Genomic DNA, 22,723 nt, shown 5'->3' with positions numbered 1-22,723 from the left:
TCATTTAATGATACAGGGTTTACTTTATGGTGCAAATCTTTGTCTTGAACTTAATTGTTATAGCAGATCTATGACAAAGTAATTTCTCAGTTTTTGATTAGTGAGCATGAAGAATAGAAGTGGTTTGAGAGGGGGTCCAGCAGAGGATATTTCAAAAAATGAGACTTAATATTGGTTACCAGCAGTAGCTCATTAAGCTGAAGCTGAGTTATGGTTGATAACTGTAGATCCATTTGTGGAGCAGTAAATCTAAATCATGTGGTCTCCCAGTAAGAAATCAATAAGCATGAGATAAGAGACAAAGTTACTGTTTTCCAGTAGTAGACAAATCAACTTATGTAATAATGTTAATCCTGCGAAAGAGAGGTTCCTTGGTACTAGATATTTCTACCTTAGACAAAGTGTGGTTCCAAGTAAAAGGTTAGCTTGAGAAGTGGATCCTTAAACATGAGAAGAGTGTTATCTACCTGCAGTTTAGTCATGAGTCTGAAGCATATAGGGCAACCCTGAGACAGATTTGGGATATAAAGTAGTAGATCAGTACCCCTGAGACAGATTGGGGATATCATTGTAGTATATCAGTAACCCTAGGACAGAGTGGTGAAGTACATGTACTAGTAATAGATCAGTAACCATGAAACAAGAGTGAGAATGTCCCACTTGCAGAACAATAACCCTTAGACAAAGCAGGGATATCCTAGTAATAAATCAGTAGACAGACTGGGGATGTCCTAGTAGTAGATCCTTAAGCTGGAGACAGTGAGGATGTCCCAGTAGTAGATCAGTAACCATGAGACAGAGTGAGGATATCCTAGTAGTAGATCAGTAACCATGAGTCAGAGTGAGGATGTCCTAGTAGATCAGTAACCATGAGACAGAGTGAGGATGTCCTAGTAGTAGATCAGTAACCATGAGCCAGAGTGAGGATGTCCTAGTAGTAGATCAGTAACCATGAGTCAGAGTGAGGATGTCCCAGTAGTAGATCAGTAACCATGAGTCAGAGTGAGGATGTCCCTGTAGTAGATCAGTAACCATGAGTCAGAGTGAGGATGTCCCAGTAGTAGATCAGTAACCATGAGTCATATTGAGGATGTACCAGTAGTAGATCAGTAACCATGAGTCAGAGTGAGGATGTCTCAGTAGTAGATCAGTAACCATGAGTCAAGAGTGAGGATGTCCTAGTAGTAGATCAGTAAGACTGGAATGAGAGAATGATATTTAAGTAGGAGAATTAATGTTACTGCAAGATAAAAGAAAGCAAAGGACAGTAACAAGATTTTTTATGGCCCTGCCGTAGCGGAGGGGGCATTAAGTTTTACAGTGTTCCAGCTAGGTCGTTTTCACAGGGCGGTCTGCCCGCCCTTTCCCCAGTGCCGCCCTGTGCCCTTTTTCTGACGCCCTGTGCCCTTTTTCTGACGCCCTGCCCTTTTTCGTAAGTCCATGTCTTTATTGCCGTAATATTTTTATGAAAATACAATTATTCTACCTGTCTTCATATTTATGACAAGTTTATGACCCTCAGCTAATTAACATTTACAGCAGGTGTAATAAGTTGTGATTACAGAGAATCTGCTTATCGACATCGGATGGGTCATTAATCCGTTAATTTAACTTCATAATTGATCATTGTAATAATTTTTCTCATTAAATTCGGTCAGTCAGCATTTCAATTTCAATATTTCTCAAAAGATGACAATTTGCGTTTGATGTATCCGTAGATCGTCTGTTGTTTATATGTCAAAGATTTTTTTTAAATTGATCTTTTAAACTAGTTTTAATCCAGAAGAAAGTAAAAACAATGCTTGACTGTACCTTTCATTGAATATCTATATCCAAATTAAATTAATTAAAGCTGTAATCCATGATCACAAATTGACTGCTTTGTTTACATTTGTTGAAAGCCATGTGCTTTTTTTGTTGGAAAATTTGGAAAACCCCTTTAACAAGAAACAATTACATTTCATTGTTATTTATAGACAGTAAGATTTTCATTTTGATTAACTGCTAAAATTATTTCATTAAAAATGAATACTTTCTTGGGGTGAAACTGATAATACTTTAATACTCTACATCTAGGGGTGTGTAAAATGGAAAAGGGGGGGGGATTTTTTTTTATATATGATATTACAAATATAAGTTTAACAGTCTGAAAAGACATGGTTAAATGGATTTTAATTCTGAAAAACTCAATGTGGTTTATTATAATTGTTTCTTATTTCTATCATAATCAAAAACACTGGGCTACATGTATTAGGCATTTCAAACATATATTATTGCCTTTATAAGAACATTCAAAATCAAGACTATTAATAAGTATGTACCTGTAGTAAAAATACCCTGGTGGGCCTTAAAATTTCTACTGGGGCCTTGGAAAAAAGTTTTGGGATCCAGGTTGGCCCCTGGAGAAAATGTAAGGTATTGTTCCTGACTGTATTGCAGATCTAGTGTAATATTTTAACTGACATGCACAATTCATTTCACTAATGAAATAAAAATAATTCTACAAAACGCCACTGCGCTCTGCATTGCAACTTAACCTTAGACCTACCATGTATCAAAAATGTTCTAGGGAAGACTGAGCTAGTAATATACGTCCTTGCATGGTCCCTTTAATACTGTTACCCAAAATAAGGTTGATTTTCATCTAGCGTAAAGTGACAAAACCCCCTCAAAACTCCTAGCTGAAACCCCTGCAGTTAACATAAGACAATGTTTGACATGCCCTTTTTTTAAATATCAATCATCGTGCTAAAGTGCCCTTTTCATGATTGGCTCCCTGCCCTTTTGAAATCCTAGCTGGAACACTGTTTTACCCTTGTCCGTCTACGTCCGTCCATCTGTACGTCCAAAATTGGTTTCCGTTCTCTAACTTTAGTTTGCCTCAACCAAATGTTATGAAACTTAAACACAATGCTTATTACCACAAAACACAGATCAAGTTTGATTTTTTGGTGGCGTCACTTTTACCGTTCTAGAGTTATGCCCCTTTACAAATGGAAAAATTGCTGAAATATTCGTTTCTATTCTCTAACTTTAGTTTGCCTCAACCAAATGTTATGAAACTTGTTCACAGTGCTTATATTACCACAAAATACAGATCAAGTTTGAATTTTGGTGGTGTCACTTTTACTGTTCTAGAGTTATGCATGCCCCTTTACAAATGAAAAAATTGCTGATTTTTCCGAAACTTATACACAATATTTATTACCACAAAACTCACATCAAGTACAAATTTGGGTAGCGTCACTTTTACTGTTCTTCAGTTATGTCCCTTTATAACTTTATATAATGTGCAAGCAGGGCATCATATGTGTCCCATGGACACATTCCCCATTTATTTCTATATAAACTAAGAATAATTCCGCATGGTTGTTTTATTTGCCCAAATAAGTTAGCTTATTTGATTACCTGCAACATTGATTTTTTACCCAACATACAAATGTATATGAAAAGGTTATAAATGTTCTTATATAAAGTACAGCTGCGCAGTTGACATATGCTTTTACATAAATTGAAGAAAAAAATCAAATAATGCAAATTTTGATTGTAGATTTATGGTAATAAGTTGTTTGATATCCAATCTTGAATATGTCTTGAAACAGACTGTTCTGAATATGAATTAAACAGAATTATTTATCTGAAATGTCAGTTCATGTTTTTGTATTTTTCTTCAGATATTTGAAGGGTGTGGAAAACCTAGGACACAGGCTGTTGGTCAAGGGGTTAGAGGCAAGAGATCTGCTGACAATTCCACTGTAGGCACTCCTACACCTGTTCGTCAGGCTGATGATCCACAAGAGAATCCCTTTGGGGGTAAACTCAATTTTGGAGCAGGTGAAGTTGTACCAGAAACTGGGGATGCTGCTGATAAGAAAAACCCATACGACCAACATTTCGTTGGAAAGTACAAGCCACCAGGAGGCAAAAATGTCAAACCAACAACAGCTGCAGGAACCAGTTTAGACCGGTTAGTGAGAGATATAAAGGACAAGGTCAAGGCTGCCAAAGATTTTTGGATACAGCTACCATATTCCGTTTGTAATGATGACAAGATTGCAGCGCAGCCTGATAATGATGATGAATGTTGGAATGGACAAGATCGTGCTAGGTTTGTATTTGCTAAAACCTATTCATCAGTTGCATAAGACTGAAATTCATGAAAAAGTATAAAAAAAGTCCAAGTGAACACAGGCTACACAGCAACATATTTTGAATCTATTTAAAGTTGTCATACCCTTAAGAGATGCTGTAATATTGGTGAAAGGTTAATTATTTGTACAGTCCCAATTTTTTTGGATTTTAAGTATACTAGCAGAAAAAAAGACTTTGCATCTTAAAAAACTGCCTAAAATTTACAAACCAATAGTTTTTATACGACTGCAAAAAAAATTTTGTGGTCGTATACTGGTATGATGTGGCGTTTTCGTTGTCCGAAGACACATTAGTTTTCGCACTCTAACTTTTGTTTAAGTGAATGGATCTCAATGAAATTTTACCATAAGGTTCAATACCACAAAAGGAATGTGGGGATTGATTTTGGGGGTTATTGTACTAACAGTTAAGGAATTAGGGGCCGAAAATAAGCATTTTTGTAACTTCCAGACATAACTTGTGTGTAAGTGTATGGATCTCTCTGACATTGTACCACAAGGTTCCATATCATAAAGGGAATGCTGGGATTGATTTTGGGGGTAATTGCCTCAAATTTTAGGAATTAGGGGCCAAAAAGGGGCAAAAAACAAGCATTTTTCTAGTTTCATGACAATAACTTGTGTGTTAGTGTATGGATCTCTCTGACATTGTATCACAAGGTTCCATATCACAAAGGGAATGCTGGGATTGATTTTGGGGGTAATTGCCTCAAAATTTTAGGAATTAGGGGCAAAAAAGGGGCAAAAAAAAGCATTTTTCTAGTTTCATGACAATAACTTGTGTGTAAGAGTATGGATCTATATGAAATTGTACTACAAGGTTCCATATCACAAAGGGAAAGCTGGAATTGAGTTTGGGGGTAATTGACCAAAAAGCTTAGGAAGAAGGGGCCAAAAATAAGCATTTTTCTAGTTTCCAGACAATAACTTGTGTTTAAGTGTATGGATCTCCCTGAAATTGTACTGCAAGGTACCATACCACAAAGGGAAGGCTGGGATTGATTTTGGGGGTAATTGCCTCAAATTTTAGGAATAGGGGCCATAAAGGGGCATAAAAACAAGCATTTTTCTAGTTTCAGGACAATAACTTGTGTGTAAGTGTATGGATCTTTATGAAATTGTACTACAAGGTCAATATCACAAAGGGAAAGCTGGGTTTGAGTTTGGGGGTAATTGCCCTAAATGTTTAGGAATTTGGGGCCAAAAAACAAGCATTTTTCTAGTTTCCAGACAATAACTTGTGTTCAAGTGTATGGATCTCTCTGAAATTGTACTGCAAGGTACCATACCACAAAGGGAAGGCTGGGATTGAGTTTGAGGGTGATGAATCATAAGGGGTTCAAAAAATTTAGGGGGGGGGGATTTTTTTTCCCTTTTTTTTCTTTAAAATTTTCCATTTTAAATTGGTTATTTCTGATTTATATATAAAAGCAAATAATAATTATATGGTTTAAATAGGTAAATTAAAAAAATTTAAGTTCTTTGACCACATTCATTCTGTGTCAGAAACCTATGCTGTGTCAAATATTTAATCACAATCCAAATTCAGTGCTGTATCAAGCTTGAATGTTGTGTCCATACTTGCCCCAACTGTTCAGGGTTCGACCTCTGCGGTCGTATCAAGCTGTGCCCAACGGAGCATTTTATCTATGTTCTGTTTAAGTTAGTTTGATAGGAACTGCTTACAAAAGACAATATTTTCTATAAAGTTACATTGTTGTCTGTACATCTCAGTTTGTCAACCGTTTCGAGGCCCTACCCAATAGTTGGCCAAGTGACTTTTAATTAATTAGCAATGTTGCTGTCCATCAAATTGTCTTTATCTGAATTTTATGCCGACAGGAGAAACATATCTCGGTGTCAACAGCTTATGTTTGACAGTATTTTAATGATAAAGTAGATATTGACCAGCTACCAGGAACACCTTACTGCTGGTTGTGTTGGATGATAGTTATACTTTGTTACATTTTTTAACAACCAGATTTCCAAATACAAATGTAGTTATAATGCGAAACATAACATATGCTAATGAAACATAAATGTTGTTCTCAGGCATAAAAATCAAACATGTACTTGCTAATTGGATAAGAAAAAAATAGTGACAATATGATTCACATGTAAAAGATACAATCATGCAAATATTAATGGAAAAATGAGAGAAAAAAGTACTTGAACTGAAATATGTGGGAATTAGATATACTTGGCTTATTTTTTAATTGTCCCTTATTAAGAAATGCATGGTAATTCTATCTTTGTAACATGTTTTAATCTAAGTTCAAGGCTATAAGATTTCTCTGTATAATATACAATGATATAAATCATGTTTTGATTGGTTCTGTGGATGTACTTTAAGATTGAACAGATTTGTATATTGTATAAAATTGAGAATGGAAATGGGGAATGTCTAGTTAATGCAGTGGTTTGAAATAAATCAATATTGCGGAACATGGAGTAACCTGGTTCTTTCTGACTCAAGTGTGATGTTTTGCGGTGCACACTTATGGATAGAGGTGTAGAAAGCAAAATACACTTGAAGTATAGACAAAAAAAAAAGATAAAATGTGTTTCTGTTTTTCAAACCCTGAAAAAAATTGGTGGGTTGGTCAGATTTTTTTTTTGCTGAAGCCTTAAACTAATATTAATGTGGAGTGTAAATGGAGTCTAGGGAATCAGTTTCATGTTAGTCTATGCAATCCTTTTTCCATTGGTAACATTACTTTGATATATCCAATATACTGTGGAGAAAATGACAAAAAAAAAAGCCTTGAATGCAGCTTTTAATGCTGCTAATTTTATCTGACAGGTATTTAATTTAAGGGATGTGAAAATTAGTTTGTCAAGGTAAGTAAAAGGCACATATTTCTTTTAGCTTTGTTAATTTTTGCAACGTTTCAGTCTTTGTTTTTTTTTTTTTTATCAAATAGGGATACAGAAATATTAAAAGTTTTCTTAAAATTGTATATATAAAATACTTGAATTCAGAGCATATATAAGGAAACATGTCTTTTTGACCTTATGTATAATTTACATTCTCTCTGAGTCTCTCAGTGTGTACTTCAAAGCTTAGTTATTTACAATCATTTGTTATTTATTTGTTTCTTTAATTATAGGTATGAGGCTGAGGTCCAGAAAGATGGTGTAATTAACCAAATCAACAATCCAGAAGTGTCAGTGGATGTGAATGAGGCCAATTACATCATAGAACAACAAAAAATACAGCTGAAGATTATCACAGATAAGTTACAAACAGCATACAAAGGTGGAGATGTCACATACATATACACAGGTAATTAATGATAACCAAACAATATTATTTCTCTTTGTAAAACATGTCCTTTCAATTTGGGTTTTGATATATCAGAAGATATTCAATATATTTTATGGAGATGGAATATTTTACATTTCTTGATATGTCCAAAAAAAAATATCCTGATAGTCAACAGAAAACAGAACAAAGAAATTTTGATTTTTAGATACATTTTGCAAAAACCAAAGAATGTCTTAGATAACGTGTATGGCTGATTACTTTTACAACCTTGATGAAATTCAATTTAATACTAGAAAAGAAATTAAATTGCCACACCGGTAAAAGCAGTTTCATAATGATTGTTAAATGGTACATGTAAACTTGCAAGGTTAAGTTTTCATCAGTGTGATAAGAAGATTACCCTTGATAACCCACAGGAATGTTCTCAGTCAAAAACTTTCTCAGAACAATCTCTTCCTATCATTATCAAGTGAAAAAGCTTTCCACCCTGTTAAAAAAAAAACACTGGAGTAGTAAAATGTATTGAATTGCATAAAATACAGGTTTCAAAAATATTATTACTTATGCTTTGATGCAATAAAGATAGTATAACTATTTCTTTATCTGGAGAGAGGAGTATCAGTAACGTTTTATTCCCTCGGGCAAATATAACATGTAATCTTCACATTTGCTTAACTTTACTCAACATGGGACCATGTCAATTAAAAAAAAATGGCAGTTGGGGGTCTGAACAAAATCCTAAAATATTATAGTCTTGTGTCATGTTTAAAAGTTGTTGAAAAGGGCCAAGTTCAGTGACATGTTTTCAAATATTTTATTCATGTTTTTCCATTTTCGATTTCTCCTGCTATATCTGTTGATACCAAGAGATTAAACAAATGAAAAATACATTAACTGATAATTATCTGGCCATAAAACAGCTATAAACCTCAATTCCTTGATACATCAGACAGACCCTGTATTATACTTACACACATGGTTAATACTAAGTTTAAACCTATAAATGATTAGGGGGGAGAAGCAAAGTGGAAAATACTGTGCCATTGTAACACAAAAAGATCAACAGATTCCAATCGAATTCATTTTGTCAAGTTTTTTTTTTTTTTTTTTTTTTGGGGGGGGAGGGGGGGGAGGGAGTACACCAATTCTTTTAAACAGTACAGTACCTCTGAATAAAGTAGACTTTCTTGAAGCCAGTTATAAGTGGAATTAGCTATTGCATAAATATTATTATTTATTTAGTGCATTTTATTATTTACATAAATTTTGTGATAGTATTAAATAAACAAAATGCTCAGTATTTATTGAATATCATGCAGTAGTTGTTAAATCTTAAAATTTCCTTATCAGAAACAGTGACTGATCACAGTGGTGAATCCAGTGGGGATGATGATTTAGAAACAGGAAGTGGAAGTTTTCATGAAACAGGAAGTGGCCTAATTGAAGGAAGTGGGTCTGGTGACGGAGCAGACAGGAGAGACGATGAAGATTATCACAAAAATATGCATCACTGGAATAAAAACAAACATGGACATGGCAATAAACCTCCAAAGTCTGATCCAACAGGAAATAAAGAGAAACCCTTTGATTTTGGCCCAGAATATCATAATATAAAAACAACGCAAAGACCTGTTTCAGGTAATAACCAGCCTCGTGGAGGGAATCAAAATTCAGCAAACAATCTGTCATCTATATCCATATCATGTTTAAGCACTCTTTTCACAATGTTATGGGCAGTTTTATGAGTTGTGGATACTTTTATATAGCAAACAGGCACAGCCAAATTTTCAGAAACTGGACTGTACTTAAAATTTCTGTGTCCTGTTTTTTATGTTGCATTGTACAAATATCATAAAAAAATCATCTGAAAAATGTCATTGTCAGGGTGATAGATGTATGTGTTCATACTCTGTGATGCAGTCAAGAGAATATGTGATATAAAAGTGCACTTGAAGGAACATCCACAAGGATTCTAGAGAACAGAATTACTTGTAAGGATCTGCTAATTCCTTTAAATAAATAGGAAAACACTTCTTGTTAGAGTGCCAAAAAGGATAATTAATTGGTCATAAACATGAACCTCAGTTAAACCAATAAATATTGCCCAGATAGTCACATGTCCGACAAAAAGAGACTCGTGTGATTGATTGGTCAACAGAGTCACAGAAGATGTGTGGTCATAGAAAAGAAGCTTGTTTTATCATTACAATATTGTAACCCCCCCCCAAAAAATGTACTGCTGCATTAGAAAATTTCTCGATCATATCATTAAGCAGTTCTTCAACGAAGAATAATAAAGATAATCTGTAATTTGTACAATTGCAGTTAAATGTTGCTAATAACATTATTTGTCTATTGAAATTCTATTTGGGTCATTCATATTTGCATCTGTCAAAAGGAAATATTTAAATAGGATGAATCATAAGGTCATTTTTTGCTTCACAATATCATTAAAGATTTCCTGTATGTTATAATGGGGTATCAAAACTTGACATAAATGGCAGAGATAACAGGATTATTACTAAACAAGGAAACAAATTTTAGAACATGAAATATTTTATGCTAAATGATATTTCTAAAGACTACATATATGCATAATTGAAAAAAGGCCTTTTTACTGTTCCTGTTTTAATGACATTTTTAAATTTAGAAAATTCTTACATTTAAAAAATCTAGATGAAAATATCATTGAGTAAGATTGCTAAATATTCCTATTGACATTCTTTTCCTGTTATTTGTTTACAGGCTTAAAAAAAGTAATGCAATATATTTATATTACAATAAACTTCCAGGAATATTTGGTAGGAATTTCTCAATAACCGTTACAGTTTATTTTACTTCATCATTTTATGATAAATAAAGTAAAAGAAAAAAAAACCAATAGGATATTTTATTTCTAAAAAGATCTATCAGTGTGAGAGTAAACAAAAATAATTTGATAACAATGATTGTCTTAACTATTTGCCTTTATTTCTAACATTGATAAAACTGCGAAATACATCAAAATATTAAATTGTAAGATAAGATGTGATATATACTTACAAAAGTGCTATGTTCCAACAAGGAAATCGATTGTGTAAATAGCTTTAAAACAATGATGTATTTTAAAAAGCAGCAGTGTTGATTTCTATTACATGTACATGAATTGATGATATGTGTTTGCATTGATTTGTAACCCAACTATTTGTACTCTGTATAAGCTCTATAAGATCATTGCTTTCTTGTGTAATCAAAAGTGATTGTCAAAATAATAATTGCCAGTTAGCAGACATTTCTTCTGTGTTGTGCTGTAAATATGATATTTTTGCTTTTTTTTATAACAAAAGACATATCACCAAAAAAATGTTGTGGCTTGTGTTCTCAGACTTACATCAAAAATTGATCATGAGTTTTTAATTTAATAACGAATTTCAGATATGATCATGTTTAAGTTCTCATTACGCTGCATGTACCAACCAAAAGTGAAAATACCTCAATGTGTCAAAATCGAGCTAAAAGTTTTAACTGCTTTTTTAACGCTAGTAAAGAGATTTTAGACTGATATACTCATTTGATCTGAACCAATTCTGCAAGTCTGAACTGGAGAAATGTACATTACATTTTGGCTGTGGTAAAATCATTATTGTGCAGGAATTTTCATGTCATTATTTTCACTGTCCATTTCATGCATCATTGAGAAGAGCAAACTTGCGGTTAAGCTGTCAATGGGAAAGTTCTCCAATTAGGCACAACTAAAAACATATCAAGGTTCACTGTAGCATGATAAATCTAAAACAATCATAACAGTATATCCTCAATGTATTTCTCGCCAAAAATGCATATAACAACACATTCTGTATAAATTTTGACAACACTTTTCATAGATGTGCTTCATTTACATGAAAGAATAAAGAAAATAGAACCAGAGCTTTAAAGGGATCAACCTTTTTTTCCTTTAACCCAAAAGTTTGCTTTTGAGCAGTGAAAAAAATGTCTGAAAAATAACCAGCAGTCTTAGAAGTCAACATTTTTTCTTCTGTCATTTCACTTGGTGTTCATACCAAGATTGAAGTCTAAAATCAATTTACTAGCAGAAAATTTAAATGCTCTTTAGGATATAAGTTTTCTCAGGGGAATATTCATCATTTTTTTGCACATTTTAAGATTATTATTTTTAGCACACTTTATCTTATCTTGTATTCTGCAATGCTTTTACCAATATGATAAATTTAAATTGCAATAAACAAATTTTTATAAACCCATTTCATTTTAGATGATTTGTATTTTATTCATAGCATTATTTCACAAGGAACTATTTTTATAAGCAATTTTACTCTTGTCTTCAAAGCTTTGTTTTAAGAATGAAAATCTACCAGAGAAACTGCCTATTTTTTAGTCTCAGGTATTAATATATTAATAGGTACATGTATTATACCAGCATTTTTAAGAAATTTCTACTGAAATTACTATAAAAATTTGGTCTTTGTATAATTTATATATTTTTATCTTTAATGTTTGTGCAGTATTTAATTACTAAACTGAAAATAAAATGGGGGAGAAAGAACAAACAGTAAATAAATTATGTGCCAAAGTATACAATTACTGTTAGTCTTTTAATCACTACAAGTACAGAACAGTTCAATATCTTGATAAAGATTTCTATAATATTTGAAAAATTTAAGAAACTTTCAGTTTATATTATAAATCTTGAAGCATTTAGTTTTAGTATAAGTTGAGTTTAAGAAACCATAATTTAATTGTCTATCTGATTCAGGTCATGTGCATAAGAACAAAATGGACGTTCCTGCTTCAGGGCTTGGTTGGGATCTTTATTTATTTTTAAGCATAAGTACTATGAGGACAGTATTTTTCCTTGTGGTTGATACACACTTACTTACAAATTTTTTGTTTACTTCTTATGTGTTAGTTATGAACCAAAGGTTAGTGTATTTATTTATTTTTTGCTGTAATAAATCTCTGGTTGAAAACTTGTGTAAATAGCTTTATATGTGTATGTTGTTATCGTCTTTTGTATTACACTTTATTCGGGTGTAAGAACATACAAATTTATTCTTTTTAAATGTATTTTGCTAAACTTTAACAAGCTTTCTGAAATTTTTACGATGATGAATACCTTAATAGTGCAATGAAATTGCACATTTTAATGTATGCAGTAGTTAAATTGCTTTAGTGAAAAGCTACCAAAATTAAATTGGTAGCTGTCGGACAGTTGCCGTTGTGGCCTGACAAAGATTTTTAGCTGTTCTACTTACAATCATTCATGTTTTGTTTATTTTATTAAAATGATTTTTAAAAAATTGTTAATTCTGTACCAGTTTAGAATTAAGTTCAGCGGTTTTATCTAAAGTTTTGTTATTAATCAATATTGTTTGAAGTAGATGTTTGTTAATGTCTAGTCGATTGAAATAACCTCAGTTCATCACTAAAATGATATGCAGTTTTTGTATCATCTTCTCTGATTGTAATCTCTATATATATTGCATTATGTAATGATATACATTTGGGAAAAAAAAGTTTTTAAATACAGCAGTATTGATTTAAAATACATTCAGTCTGAAATATTTCTTCTTGGATAAATTACACAATTTACACATGAATTTCAGCTGTATCGTTACTGATACATTTTAGTCAAAGTTGTTTTTAAAAAGGTTGTTATGTAAGATAGAACACTTTGAAAAATGAAACATGTCTGGGATGTTTTTGTCTTTGGGTTGCTGCTTCACTGAAGTTTACCCCATATCTCTTTTTATTCATAAGAAGAAAAAAATCCTAATTTTTTTTCACTGTTCAGCATTAGACATTTACTTTAAAATTGCATATCGTTTTATCATCATTTTTGAAATATGTTTTCCTTTGTAAAATTGGTTTGGTTGTATTGTGCAGGTTGCTAAGTGTACAAACTAGCCGTAATTTTCTGGGTTCATTTCTTTCAGTTGTAAGAAATCCATTTTACACTTATTGATGTTTTGCTTAGCTGGCTAACTTATTGGGAGTTATTATACATGCAAAAAAGTATTTTTGTAACTTCATCATAACCCCACCTTTGTAGATATAAACTTTTGTTTTGTTGAAAATATGATGAAAAGCGACATAGAAACTAAAAATTTATTAGATACAATTTTGAAAGTATTGAGCCATTTGACATTAACAATTGGATATTCTATGCCTACTTTCCTTTTCGATGTACACAAAATATTCTCTTGAATAGTCCAGTCGATAACCTGGATTGAACCTAATAGTGACATTTGTTTAAAAATAAAACACCATTATACATTTTAGTAGGACTACATAAATCCTGCTATTATCTTTCTTTGGGCTACCATGAAAGAAAATTAGTTTTCAAGTCCTCTGTACATTGTATATTCACTAAGTCTCAACCATGTGAAGAAATTTCAGTGATAAAAAATTGTGCCACAAACTTGAGATACAGTATATTCCATAAGGTTTAAAATGGAAGTTTGCAATGAATTGATTTTTAACTTAAAAAGGCTGAAGTAAGAAGGATAAAAAAAAATGTAATGCTATAACAAAATGTAATCAGCTTTTCATCATATTTTTGTTCATGCATCATCAATAAATATGATTTTATATGTATTTGCATGATTGTTGAAATATAACAGTAATTTGTTGACATATTTATGTGAAAGTTATAGACATTTAAAGATAGTAAGTTCAAAGGGATGTGATTTTTTTTTTATTTCATAAAATCAAACTTCATTGAAATACAGATTGATCTGGTAGGTGAACAAGGATTGAATTGTTAATTTCAAGGTGAAGGTCTTCAAATTCACTCATTCACTTCTAATCTTTTAAAAGAAAAGGTGAACAGGATTTCCAATAAACAGTTCTATTGGTATATTACTCTTGTGAAATGGTCAATAGGAACCATTTCATTAAAATTTGAAAAACTGAAAAATTAAGTATGTTCTCACTGCTATATCCTAATTGAGCAGTTTCCTGGCTTTCAAAAATGAAGAACAGATTTCAGTTAGAGTTTTATTGTCTGTAGATAATGACTTTGAATAAAGTTCTTAAAATCCTGTTTTACATTCAATGATAATTTTGTTGAAATAAAAAATTTTGCTTTAGGAGCACTTAAAATTCAAAGATTTTTTTCTTCTATAGAATGCACTGAAAAATAATTAAATACTAAGACTGCCTTGATATTCAATCGTTGTGGACTTTTCCAGAGCCTGCACACATTGTTGTTATACGTGTAGGAACATGTACTCCTCAACTCAGTGTAACGAGGACTTTATTTTACTGAAATAAAACTATAAACAATATCTTGTATTTGTATTATCAATGTTAAAGTTGCCTCAAGTTTATTTTTATGCCCCACCTAGGGGCATTATGTTTTTCGATCTGTGCGTTCGTCTGTCCGTCCGTTCGTCCGTCTCTCCCGCTTCAGGTTAAAATTTTTGGTCAAGATAGTTTTTGATGAAGTTGAAGTCCAATCAACTTGAAACTTAGTACACATGTTCCTTATGATATGATCTTTCTAATTTTAATGCCAAATTTGAGTTATGACCCTAATTTCACGGTCCACTGAACATAGAAAATGATAGTGCGAGTGGGTCATCTGTGTACTATGGACACATTCTTGTTTTTAGTCCCCTACCAATGAAGTCGAAGGAGACTTTAGGTTTGCACTCCGTCCGTCTGTATGTCTGTCCATCCGTCAGTCCGGCAAATCAGTTTTCCACACTTTTTTTCTTCGTTCTTGAAGATATTGATTTGAAATTTGGTATATACTTTTATCATGCCAAGTTACAGATCAAGTTTGAATTATGTTCCGGTCTGATGATTTGTGCAGAGTTATGGTCCTTGGACTTAGAAAATTCACTTAAATAATCAGTTTTCCGCAATTTTTGTGTCATGCTTGAAGATATTGATTTAATAATCGGTATATAGTTTTATCATGACAAGTTACAGATCCATTTCAAATTTTTTTCCAGTCTGGTTATTTTGTGCAGAGTTATGGTCCTTGGACTTAGAAAATTCACTCAAATAATCAGTTTCCCACACTTTTTTATGTCATGCTTGAAGATATTGACTTGATATTTGTTATATAGTTAACACCATGCAAAGTTATAGATTAAGTTAGCATTTTGTTCCAGTACAATGAATTCTTAACCGGTAGGGGACTATGTATTGCCATGCAAAACTCTCAAAATGCTTGTTTATATATATCTTTGCAACATTAGGACCACAAGAATTCAAACTCCTTTAAAAATTGGTAATTACTGATTCAAATAGGCATCATTTAGTCCATTCGAGATCTATTAAATAATCTTGAAAAATAAATTATTAAAATTAGATTTTTGTCTTGCCTTTTGAAACATTCTAAAAATCTAATGCCATCACGGTATTGGGAATGCTAGTACCATGATGGCATAAACTATTTGTATAAAGCTTTATTATAGAAATTAGAAAACCTTGATGGGTCATACTTTGTATATAGATGCAATACATTTCGAAGGTTCCATCTGTCATATCTCCATTGTCGTTGACTTCATGGTTCGTTAGTCAATGTTAAGTTTTTGTGTTTTAGTCTGTTTTCACAGATACTTTAAGCTATAGGTCAACTATAATTTTTGTACAGAATGATTGTAAGGTGTACATGTCTGTCTGGTAGATTCACCTGACCTTGACTTTTTTCCATGGATTATTGGTTCAAATTTTTGTTGGTTAGATCTGTTTCTCAGCTGCTATAAGTAATAGGGTTAACTATATTTAGTGTAACACCTAGGAAACTTGTATTTTAAGAATTCAATTTTGAGGTATGATAGATCTCAAACGGATTTATTGATCATCAAAATAAACTTCCTTTCAATGTAACTGAATGTTGTTGACTTCCTTTAACAAAGAACCAACTCTGTGTTCTTATGGTAAGGTGCTCTGCTCCAGTGCCTGATTTTGTGGGTTCAATCCTTTGCCAGGTAGAATCAAAGACTTGGAAGATTGGTATTTGCTACTTCCTTGTAGGCATGCATTATTTAAGAGTAAGAACAAAGATTAGTTGGCTTGGATTTAGAGTAATTTGTTTGGGTTTGGGTGACATGTCTTCCTGCTGACTGTTACTTTTTAACAAGCAAATTTAAAAGTCTAACTTTGCATGTTCGTGTAGTACAAAGCAAGTTTCATATTCATATCGCATTAACATGTTCTCAAACTGTAATGTTTGCCACTGGAGTTAAACACCAATTCATCTTATGTAGTTATGACAATCTTTATAATAAAATTGAGAATGGAAATGGGGAATGTTTCAAAGAGACAACAACCCGACAAAAGAGCAGAAAACACTCCAAGGCTACCAATGGGTCTTCAACACGGCGAGAAAATCTCGCACCTGGAGGCGGGCTTCAGCAAGCCCCAAAATAAAAATGTGTACAAGTTCAGTGAAAATGGACATCACACTAAACTCCGAAACATATAAATAAACTAAAATTTAAAAAAAACATACTAGACTAACAAAGACCAGAGGCTCCTGACTTGGGACAGGCGCAAAAATGCGGCGGGGTTTAACATGTTTAGTGAGATCTCAACCCTCCCCTATATCCTAGCCAATGCAGATTAAAGAAAAACATAGCAATACGCACAGTAAAACTCAGTTTAAAAGAAGTCTGAGCCCGATGTCAGAATAGGTAAGAGAAGAAACTAAACAAAATGACAATGATACATAAATTAACAAAGGACTACTAGCAGTTACTGACATGCCAGCTCCAGACCTCAAACTGATTGAAAGATTATGTCTTCATCATATGAAAATCAAGAACAATCCCTCCCGTTAGGGGTTTAATGAATATGAGTAGGCCCCACATTGATATATGTCTTCATGCAAAATTGTTACCTTGTGGCATGTTAAAAATCTTGATAGGTATGTCTGTTTAGTTCAAAATATGGTTAATACATATCACATTATTTGTTTTCATCCAGAATATGCATGTGAATGTTGCTACTGGACGTTAAATAGCCATTTATATTACAACGCAGAATTGATTCCCATTTTACAAGAAGATGTTTTGGTCTGAATGTTCCGAATTGCTTATCAAAAGAAGGTTAACTACATACACACTATATGTCTATATCAAAAGTGTGGTATTGCAATTCTTCCAAATCATGGTGAATTGTCTGTAAGTTACACAGCGAAGCTCATTTCGAGGACAAGACATTACAATATACTCAACTTGCATCAAGTTATTGCAGCAAAAGTAGGTCACTGCCAACTACTTTTTATGCCCCACTGCCCTTTTGGTTTAACTTCACAATAAGTTCATAAAAAGATTAGAAGAATAACTACAAGGATTATTAAAATATTGATTAAAGGTAAAGAAATATTTATATTTCTATGCATGATAATGATCATGTCAAAATGGAAGGATCCAGTTTTGAGTATGTTGTTTACAACATCAGGACTCGGATTTGTTCTGTTTTAAAACCACACATTTATACAAGAATCACGGATCTGAACATTTCCCGACAAAAGAAATTCAATATAATTATGTTATTCTAAACCGAATCTGGAATGAACTATATACCAGCGTCGATAATAAAATTAGATCAAATGTGTGTAAAATACGATATTCCAAATGTTTTTTTTACAAAAATCCGCTCGTGTTTATCTTTTGAAACAAATAAGTTAGGTATGTCTGTCCAAAGGATAGAAATGTTCAAGAAACAGAAATTTGACTAAAAGTCTAAAATTTCGACCCCATTTATCTCTTAAAGTAGAACATGAAGGTTTACTTTTTATTACATATTTGATTTGGTGGTGTTACATCTTACAAAGTCTATCCAAATTATTTTTGCAAAGAATTCCACTCAAGCTGGTGCTAGAGCCGTCTTAAACTTGCAGTGAGGTGAAAGTTTGTTTTTTTCAATGCGGTCCACTATCCAAGTTTAAACCCCTTTTACATAATTTATATCGGAAAACGTTCGAGGGCTTAGAGCATCAAATTACGTTACTGTCTTCGTTTGTTTGAATTTCGCCGTTATAGTATTCATTTCCACAGAATGCAAAAAACAAAATTATTTGTGTTCCTTATTGGAATTCAATTGTTTACGGATTCAGAAAAATAAAGAGTTGTCCTCATAAAGAAATCTATGCAAAAAGCCGTTAAACGCCTGTTGAACGTCAGATTTTAATTTACAAAATACTAGTATGCCTAATTCTTTATGACGAAACCGTGTCCTGCTTTTATGGAATCTGAGGACGAAACCGGATCGTTTACATATTCAAAACCGGGTGCATTTATTTTGACGTAACCTATTTGTTTCGTTCCATGCATTTAAATACATATATTAAGGTGCGAAAAGTGACTATTCTTGCAATCTTTATGTACATGCATATATCCTTCTTTCCGTACGTTTCTGTCCATACAATTGCCCAATTTATTAAGAAATATAGAAATTTGATAAAAGGTTCACTCTGTGTATCATTTTGCCGTGTATTTTTACTTATTTCTCCATTAATCTAGAACAGATGTAGGAAATATTATATCTTACAATCGAAAATATTAATATTTGTATTTATATTCTACAACGTCGTGCAAATAACAAATTCATAAACAGTAATCCCCACCTTTTCCGTGTATGTAGGGGTCCGTCACCGTACTGGATATTAGATACTATTTGCCGCGGATACTAAGACACAGTGAAGTATATTGTTTCTTCATTTCATTTTAGCACAATACAATAAAATACATTTACAACCATATTCAGTTTACTGATAATTAGTTTAAACATATTGTATATACTTACATATGCATAAGGGCTACATATTTAAGCAAATTAAATATGTTGAAACTAACTACTTATATCAGTAAACTTTATATGGTTGTAAATGTATTTATGACAATTATAATGACAATTTCAATCATAGATCTGTGTTTTATATTTTCTATAATGATAACGTTCAAATCACCAAATCAGCAGATTGACAAATTAGTAAAAAATATTTTCACTTCGGAGTTCCAAACCCGTTTATGGTATTTATTCACTGCAAAATTCGAGTGTATAGACTACAGTGAATTTGTATAATCAGGGATTCTGCATAATGACTAAAATCATTAGTGATTATATGTCATCCCTATAAATGATCAGTGATTTTTCATAATCACTGAAAATTTTAAGAATTATTTTACAAATTCCCTGGAATGTTTTCAGGGATTATCAATAATACAAAGATTTTCTGTTTGGTAAAAATAAATCAAATACAGACAAATAAATCGTATATATAACCTTATGGTTAAAGTGGACAGTTTTCAATCCCTATAAATAAGAAGATGTGGTATGAGTGTTCATTCCCTGTCCATTTATCAAATCTTTGATTAAAGTGAACAGTTTTTTTCTGGTGACATTCTATTTAACTGTGTTTTAAAACACATTAACTCATAAACAAATAAGTATTTTAAACTGAAATTGATAATACTAATATAAATGCACAGATCATGTAATTTGCTGTAAAACAAAGGTGAAAGTTTACGTACGAACAAGGAATTCGAACTAAGCAAAGAAATGCAACTAAACGTCCAGAAACACAAACAAAACACATGCTTGAAAGATTGAACATAATTTTGGAAGAGGCCGTGATACCGATTCCGCGTGTTGATCGTGGAAAGGAAGACCCCAAAAACATAATTTCCATCGTTCATAAAAGGGCTGAAAAGGATAATGTCTGACTACGAAACATGAAATTATGCTCAGATATTACAGAAAGAATCAATTTGATGTGTCTGATTGACCTTTTTAGCACCTTCAGATGTTTCTAATGAACACTTTATTTCTCTTCAAAGTGCAGTAAAACCAGATTCAATATGTGAAGGCTAAGGGTTTTTGAGATTAAAAAAAAAAGGATAAGTAGAGCAAGTGTTCAATAGTAAAGGGTCTAGATGGGGTTTACAGAATACAAAATAATGGACAAACAGTGCAAAATCAAGGGCTAAAAATAAAGAACAGACAAAAAAAAAAAATAGAATAGAGAATAATAGTGTGCTAAAATATACAGTATAGAGAAAAAAATGATGTAAAATAAATGGAGAATGTGTCCATGGGACACAGATGATATGCCCCCGCTTGCATATAACGTAAAAAGGGGCATTTCTCGAGAACGGTAAAAGTGACACCACCCAAAATCGAACTTGATCTGTGTTTTGTGGTAATAAGCATTGTGTATAAGTTTCAAAATAGTTGGTGGAGGCAAACTAAACTAAGAGAGCATAAACCAATTTCGGGACGTACGGGCGGACGTATGGACGGACAAGGGTAACACTTAATGCCCCCTCCGGTGACGACAGGGGCATGAAAATAAAGAATAAAGAAATGAAGGACCCCTATCCAGACCCTCATAGTAGATGTCAGCCAAATTTGCAATGTAGTTTGTGAAAATTAATTATTTGTATTAGAATATTGTGCTTAAGATTTTGATATCTATGTTTCTAAAGATGTTTAGGGTGCGGGATTTTCTCGTTGCGTTAAAGGCCCATTGGTGGCCTTGTGCTGTTTTCTGCTCTTTGTTCGGGTTGTTGTCTCTTTGACACATTCCCCGTTTCCATTTTCAATTCTATTGTCTTTGTGAAACCAAATATTGCGTAAAATTTTCTAGATTTCTAAAAGAATCAAGCATGCACATTACTTTTTGCCACCTCGATATTTTTTTCACAATTTTAGTCAAATAACTCCAGAATGACAATCATAAAATCGTCAAAATCGAAAGGGTTTTCTGAAAGCAAGCTTATGTATACTCTGCAAAAAATGAAACGCATAATGGATTTTTAAGAATTTTGATACATGTATTTTGAATGGAAATGTTACAATTACTAATAAAGATACTCACTCAAAACGTGTTTGATTGAGAAGAGGACAGTCAATTCCTTCGAGATTGATGAATAAAAGTCAATTTATCACAATTAGTGTTACTTCCTCTAAGACTGCTACGCATCTCCTCGGCATCAATGCTTTCAATGTTCTAATGTTGTTGCGTTGAACTGTTGCAACATTTGTCGTAGCTGATCAAGGGTCTGAGGCGGGGGTTTGACGCTGGACCACACGTTTATCCAGTTGGTCCCATAGATGTTCAATAGGATTCAAGTCCGGTGGTTTGGAAGGCCAAGGTAGCACATTGATGTTATTCTGCTTAAGGTAGTCCATTGTTAAACGCGCTGTGTGAGGCCTAGCATTGTCCTGCTAGAATAACTTCATCTGTCGGTCAGTATCATGCATAAGGTGAGGTTGAAGAATTTCGTCTCTGTACCTTTGAGTCGTTAAATTACCCGGAACATGTACCAATTCCATTTTACGGTCATTAGAGATAGCCGCCCACATCATGACACTTCCTCCACCGAAGCTGTCCACTTCTTGGACACACGAGGAAGGAAAACGTCCATTAATACGCCGGTAGACACGAGTTCTTCCATCACGTTTCTGAAGCATAAAACGGGACTCATCTCTGAACCAGATTCGTCGCCAGTTGCGGAATGTCCAGCCCCTTAATCTGTTGCACCATCGGACTCTATTCCGTCTGTGTAACGGCCTCAAAACGGGTCCAAAATACGGTCTTCTGGGTCTAATGCCATTTTGTCGCAGTCGATTGCGGACTGATTCTTCTCAATCCTGTGGTATCCCAACTGCAGTGGCAATTGCGGCAACGGTTCGATCCGTAGATGAAATACCTGGATGTAGCAATCTTGGTCCAGGAGTCGTTAGGCGAGGTCGTCCACTCCTCGGGCTGTCCTTAGTACAGCCAGTCTGCTGGTATCTGTTCCAAAGTCGCGAAATTGTGCTCTGGTTAACATTTTCAGTTCTTGCTACTTCACTTTGGGACACTCCTGTCTGGAGACGGCCGATGACGATATTTCGAATAGCAGGTTCCAACCTTGGCATGGCAGCGTTTTAACTTTGTGATGAATTATATGCGTAAAAGTGTAACAGTTGAGTTTACCACACAATTCTCGTGAAAAAACGTTAGCAAAATTTCGCGGCGAAAAAGGTCATATGCACTTTTAGCAAGTCGCAAATTTCATGTGGCAGAGATCCAAATACAAAAAAAAAAACGGGCATTTAAACTTTAAACTTGCCAGTAAAAATTCTAAGATGCAATTGACCTTTTCATTTTACCTCGTAAAATATATATTTTGAAAAATTCATCCGAGCTATGCGTTTCTTTTTTTTTTAACAGTATATAATCACGAGACGTGCTCCAAATTTTCTAATATTTTTTTTATTACCATTAAACTTGTTGACTCTAACATGGCTATATTAAACGAGAAAGCTTATCTTCATACAAAACACTTAAAACTTCTAA

The 22,723-nt window shown here is 33.1% G+C and overlaps 1 protein-coding gene across 1 annotated transcript in view; it reads left to right on the top strand.

Annotated features, from left to right (window-relative positions):
* LOC127738933 (glypican-6-like) overlaps positions 1-14,705 on the top strand; it is a 42,965-nt gene extending 28,260 nt beyond the window's left edge. The window contains exons 6-8 of the mRNA XM_052250430.1: positions 3,675-4,108; positions 7,262-7,437; positions 8,770-14,705. Coding sequence (XP_052106390.1) covers positions 3,675-4,108; positions 7,262-7,437; positions 8,770-9,164 — 1,005 coding nt within the window. The 3' untranslated portion in view covers positions 9,165-14,705. The remainder of the gene's footprint in view (positions 1-3,674; positions 4,109-7,261; positions 7,438-8,769) is intronic.
* Positions 14,706-22,723: the final 8,018 nt, after the last annotated feature.

The sequence above is a fragment of the Mytilus californianus genome, unplaced genomic scaffold (genome assembly GCF_021869535.1).
Source record: "Mytilus californianus isolate M0D057914Y unplaced genomic scaffold, xbMytCali1.0.p SCAF_4, whole genome shotgun sequence".
NCBI lineage: Eukaryota > Metazoa > Mollusca > Bivalvia > Mytilida > Mytilidae > Mytilus > Mytilus californianus.
This window is presented reverse-complemented; position numbering and strand designations above follow the sequence as displayed.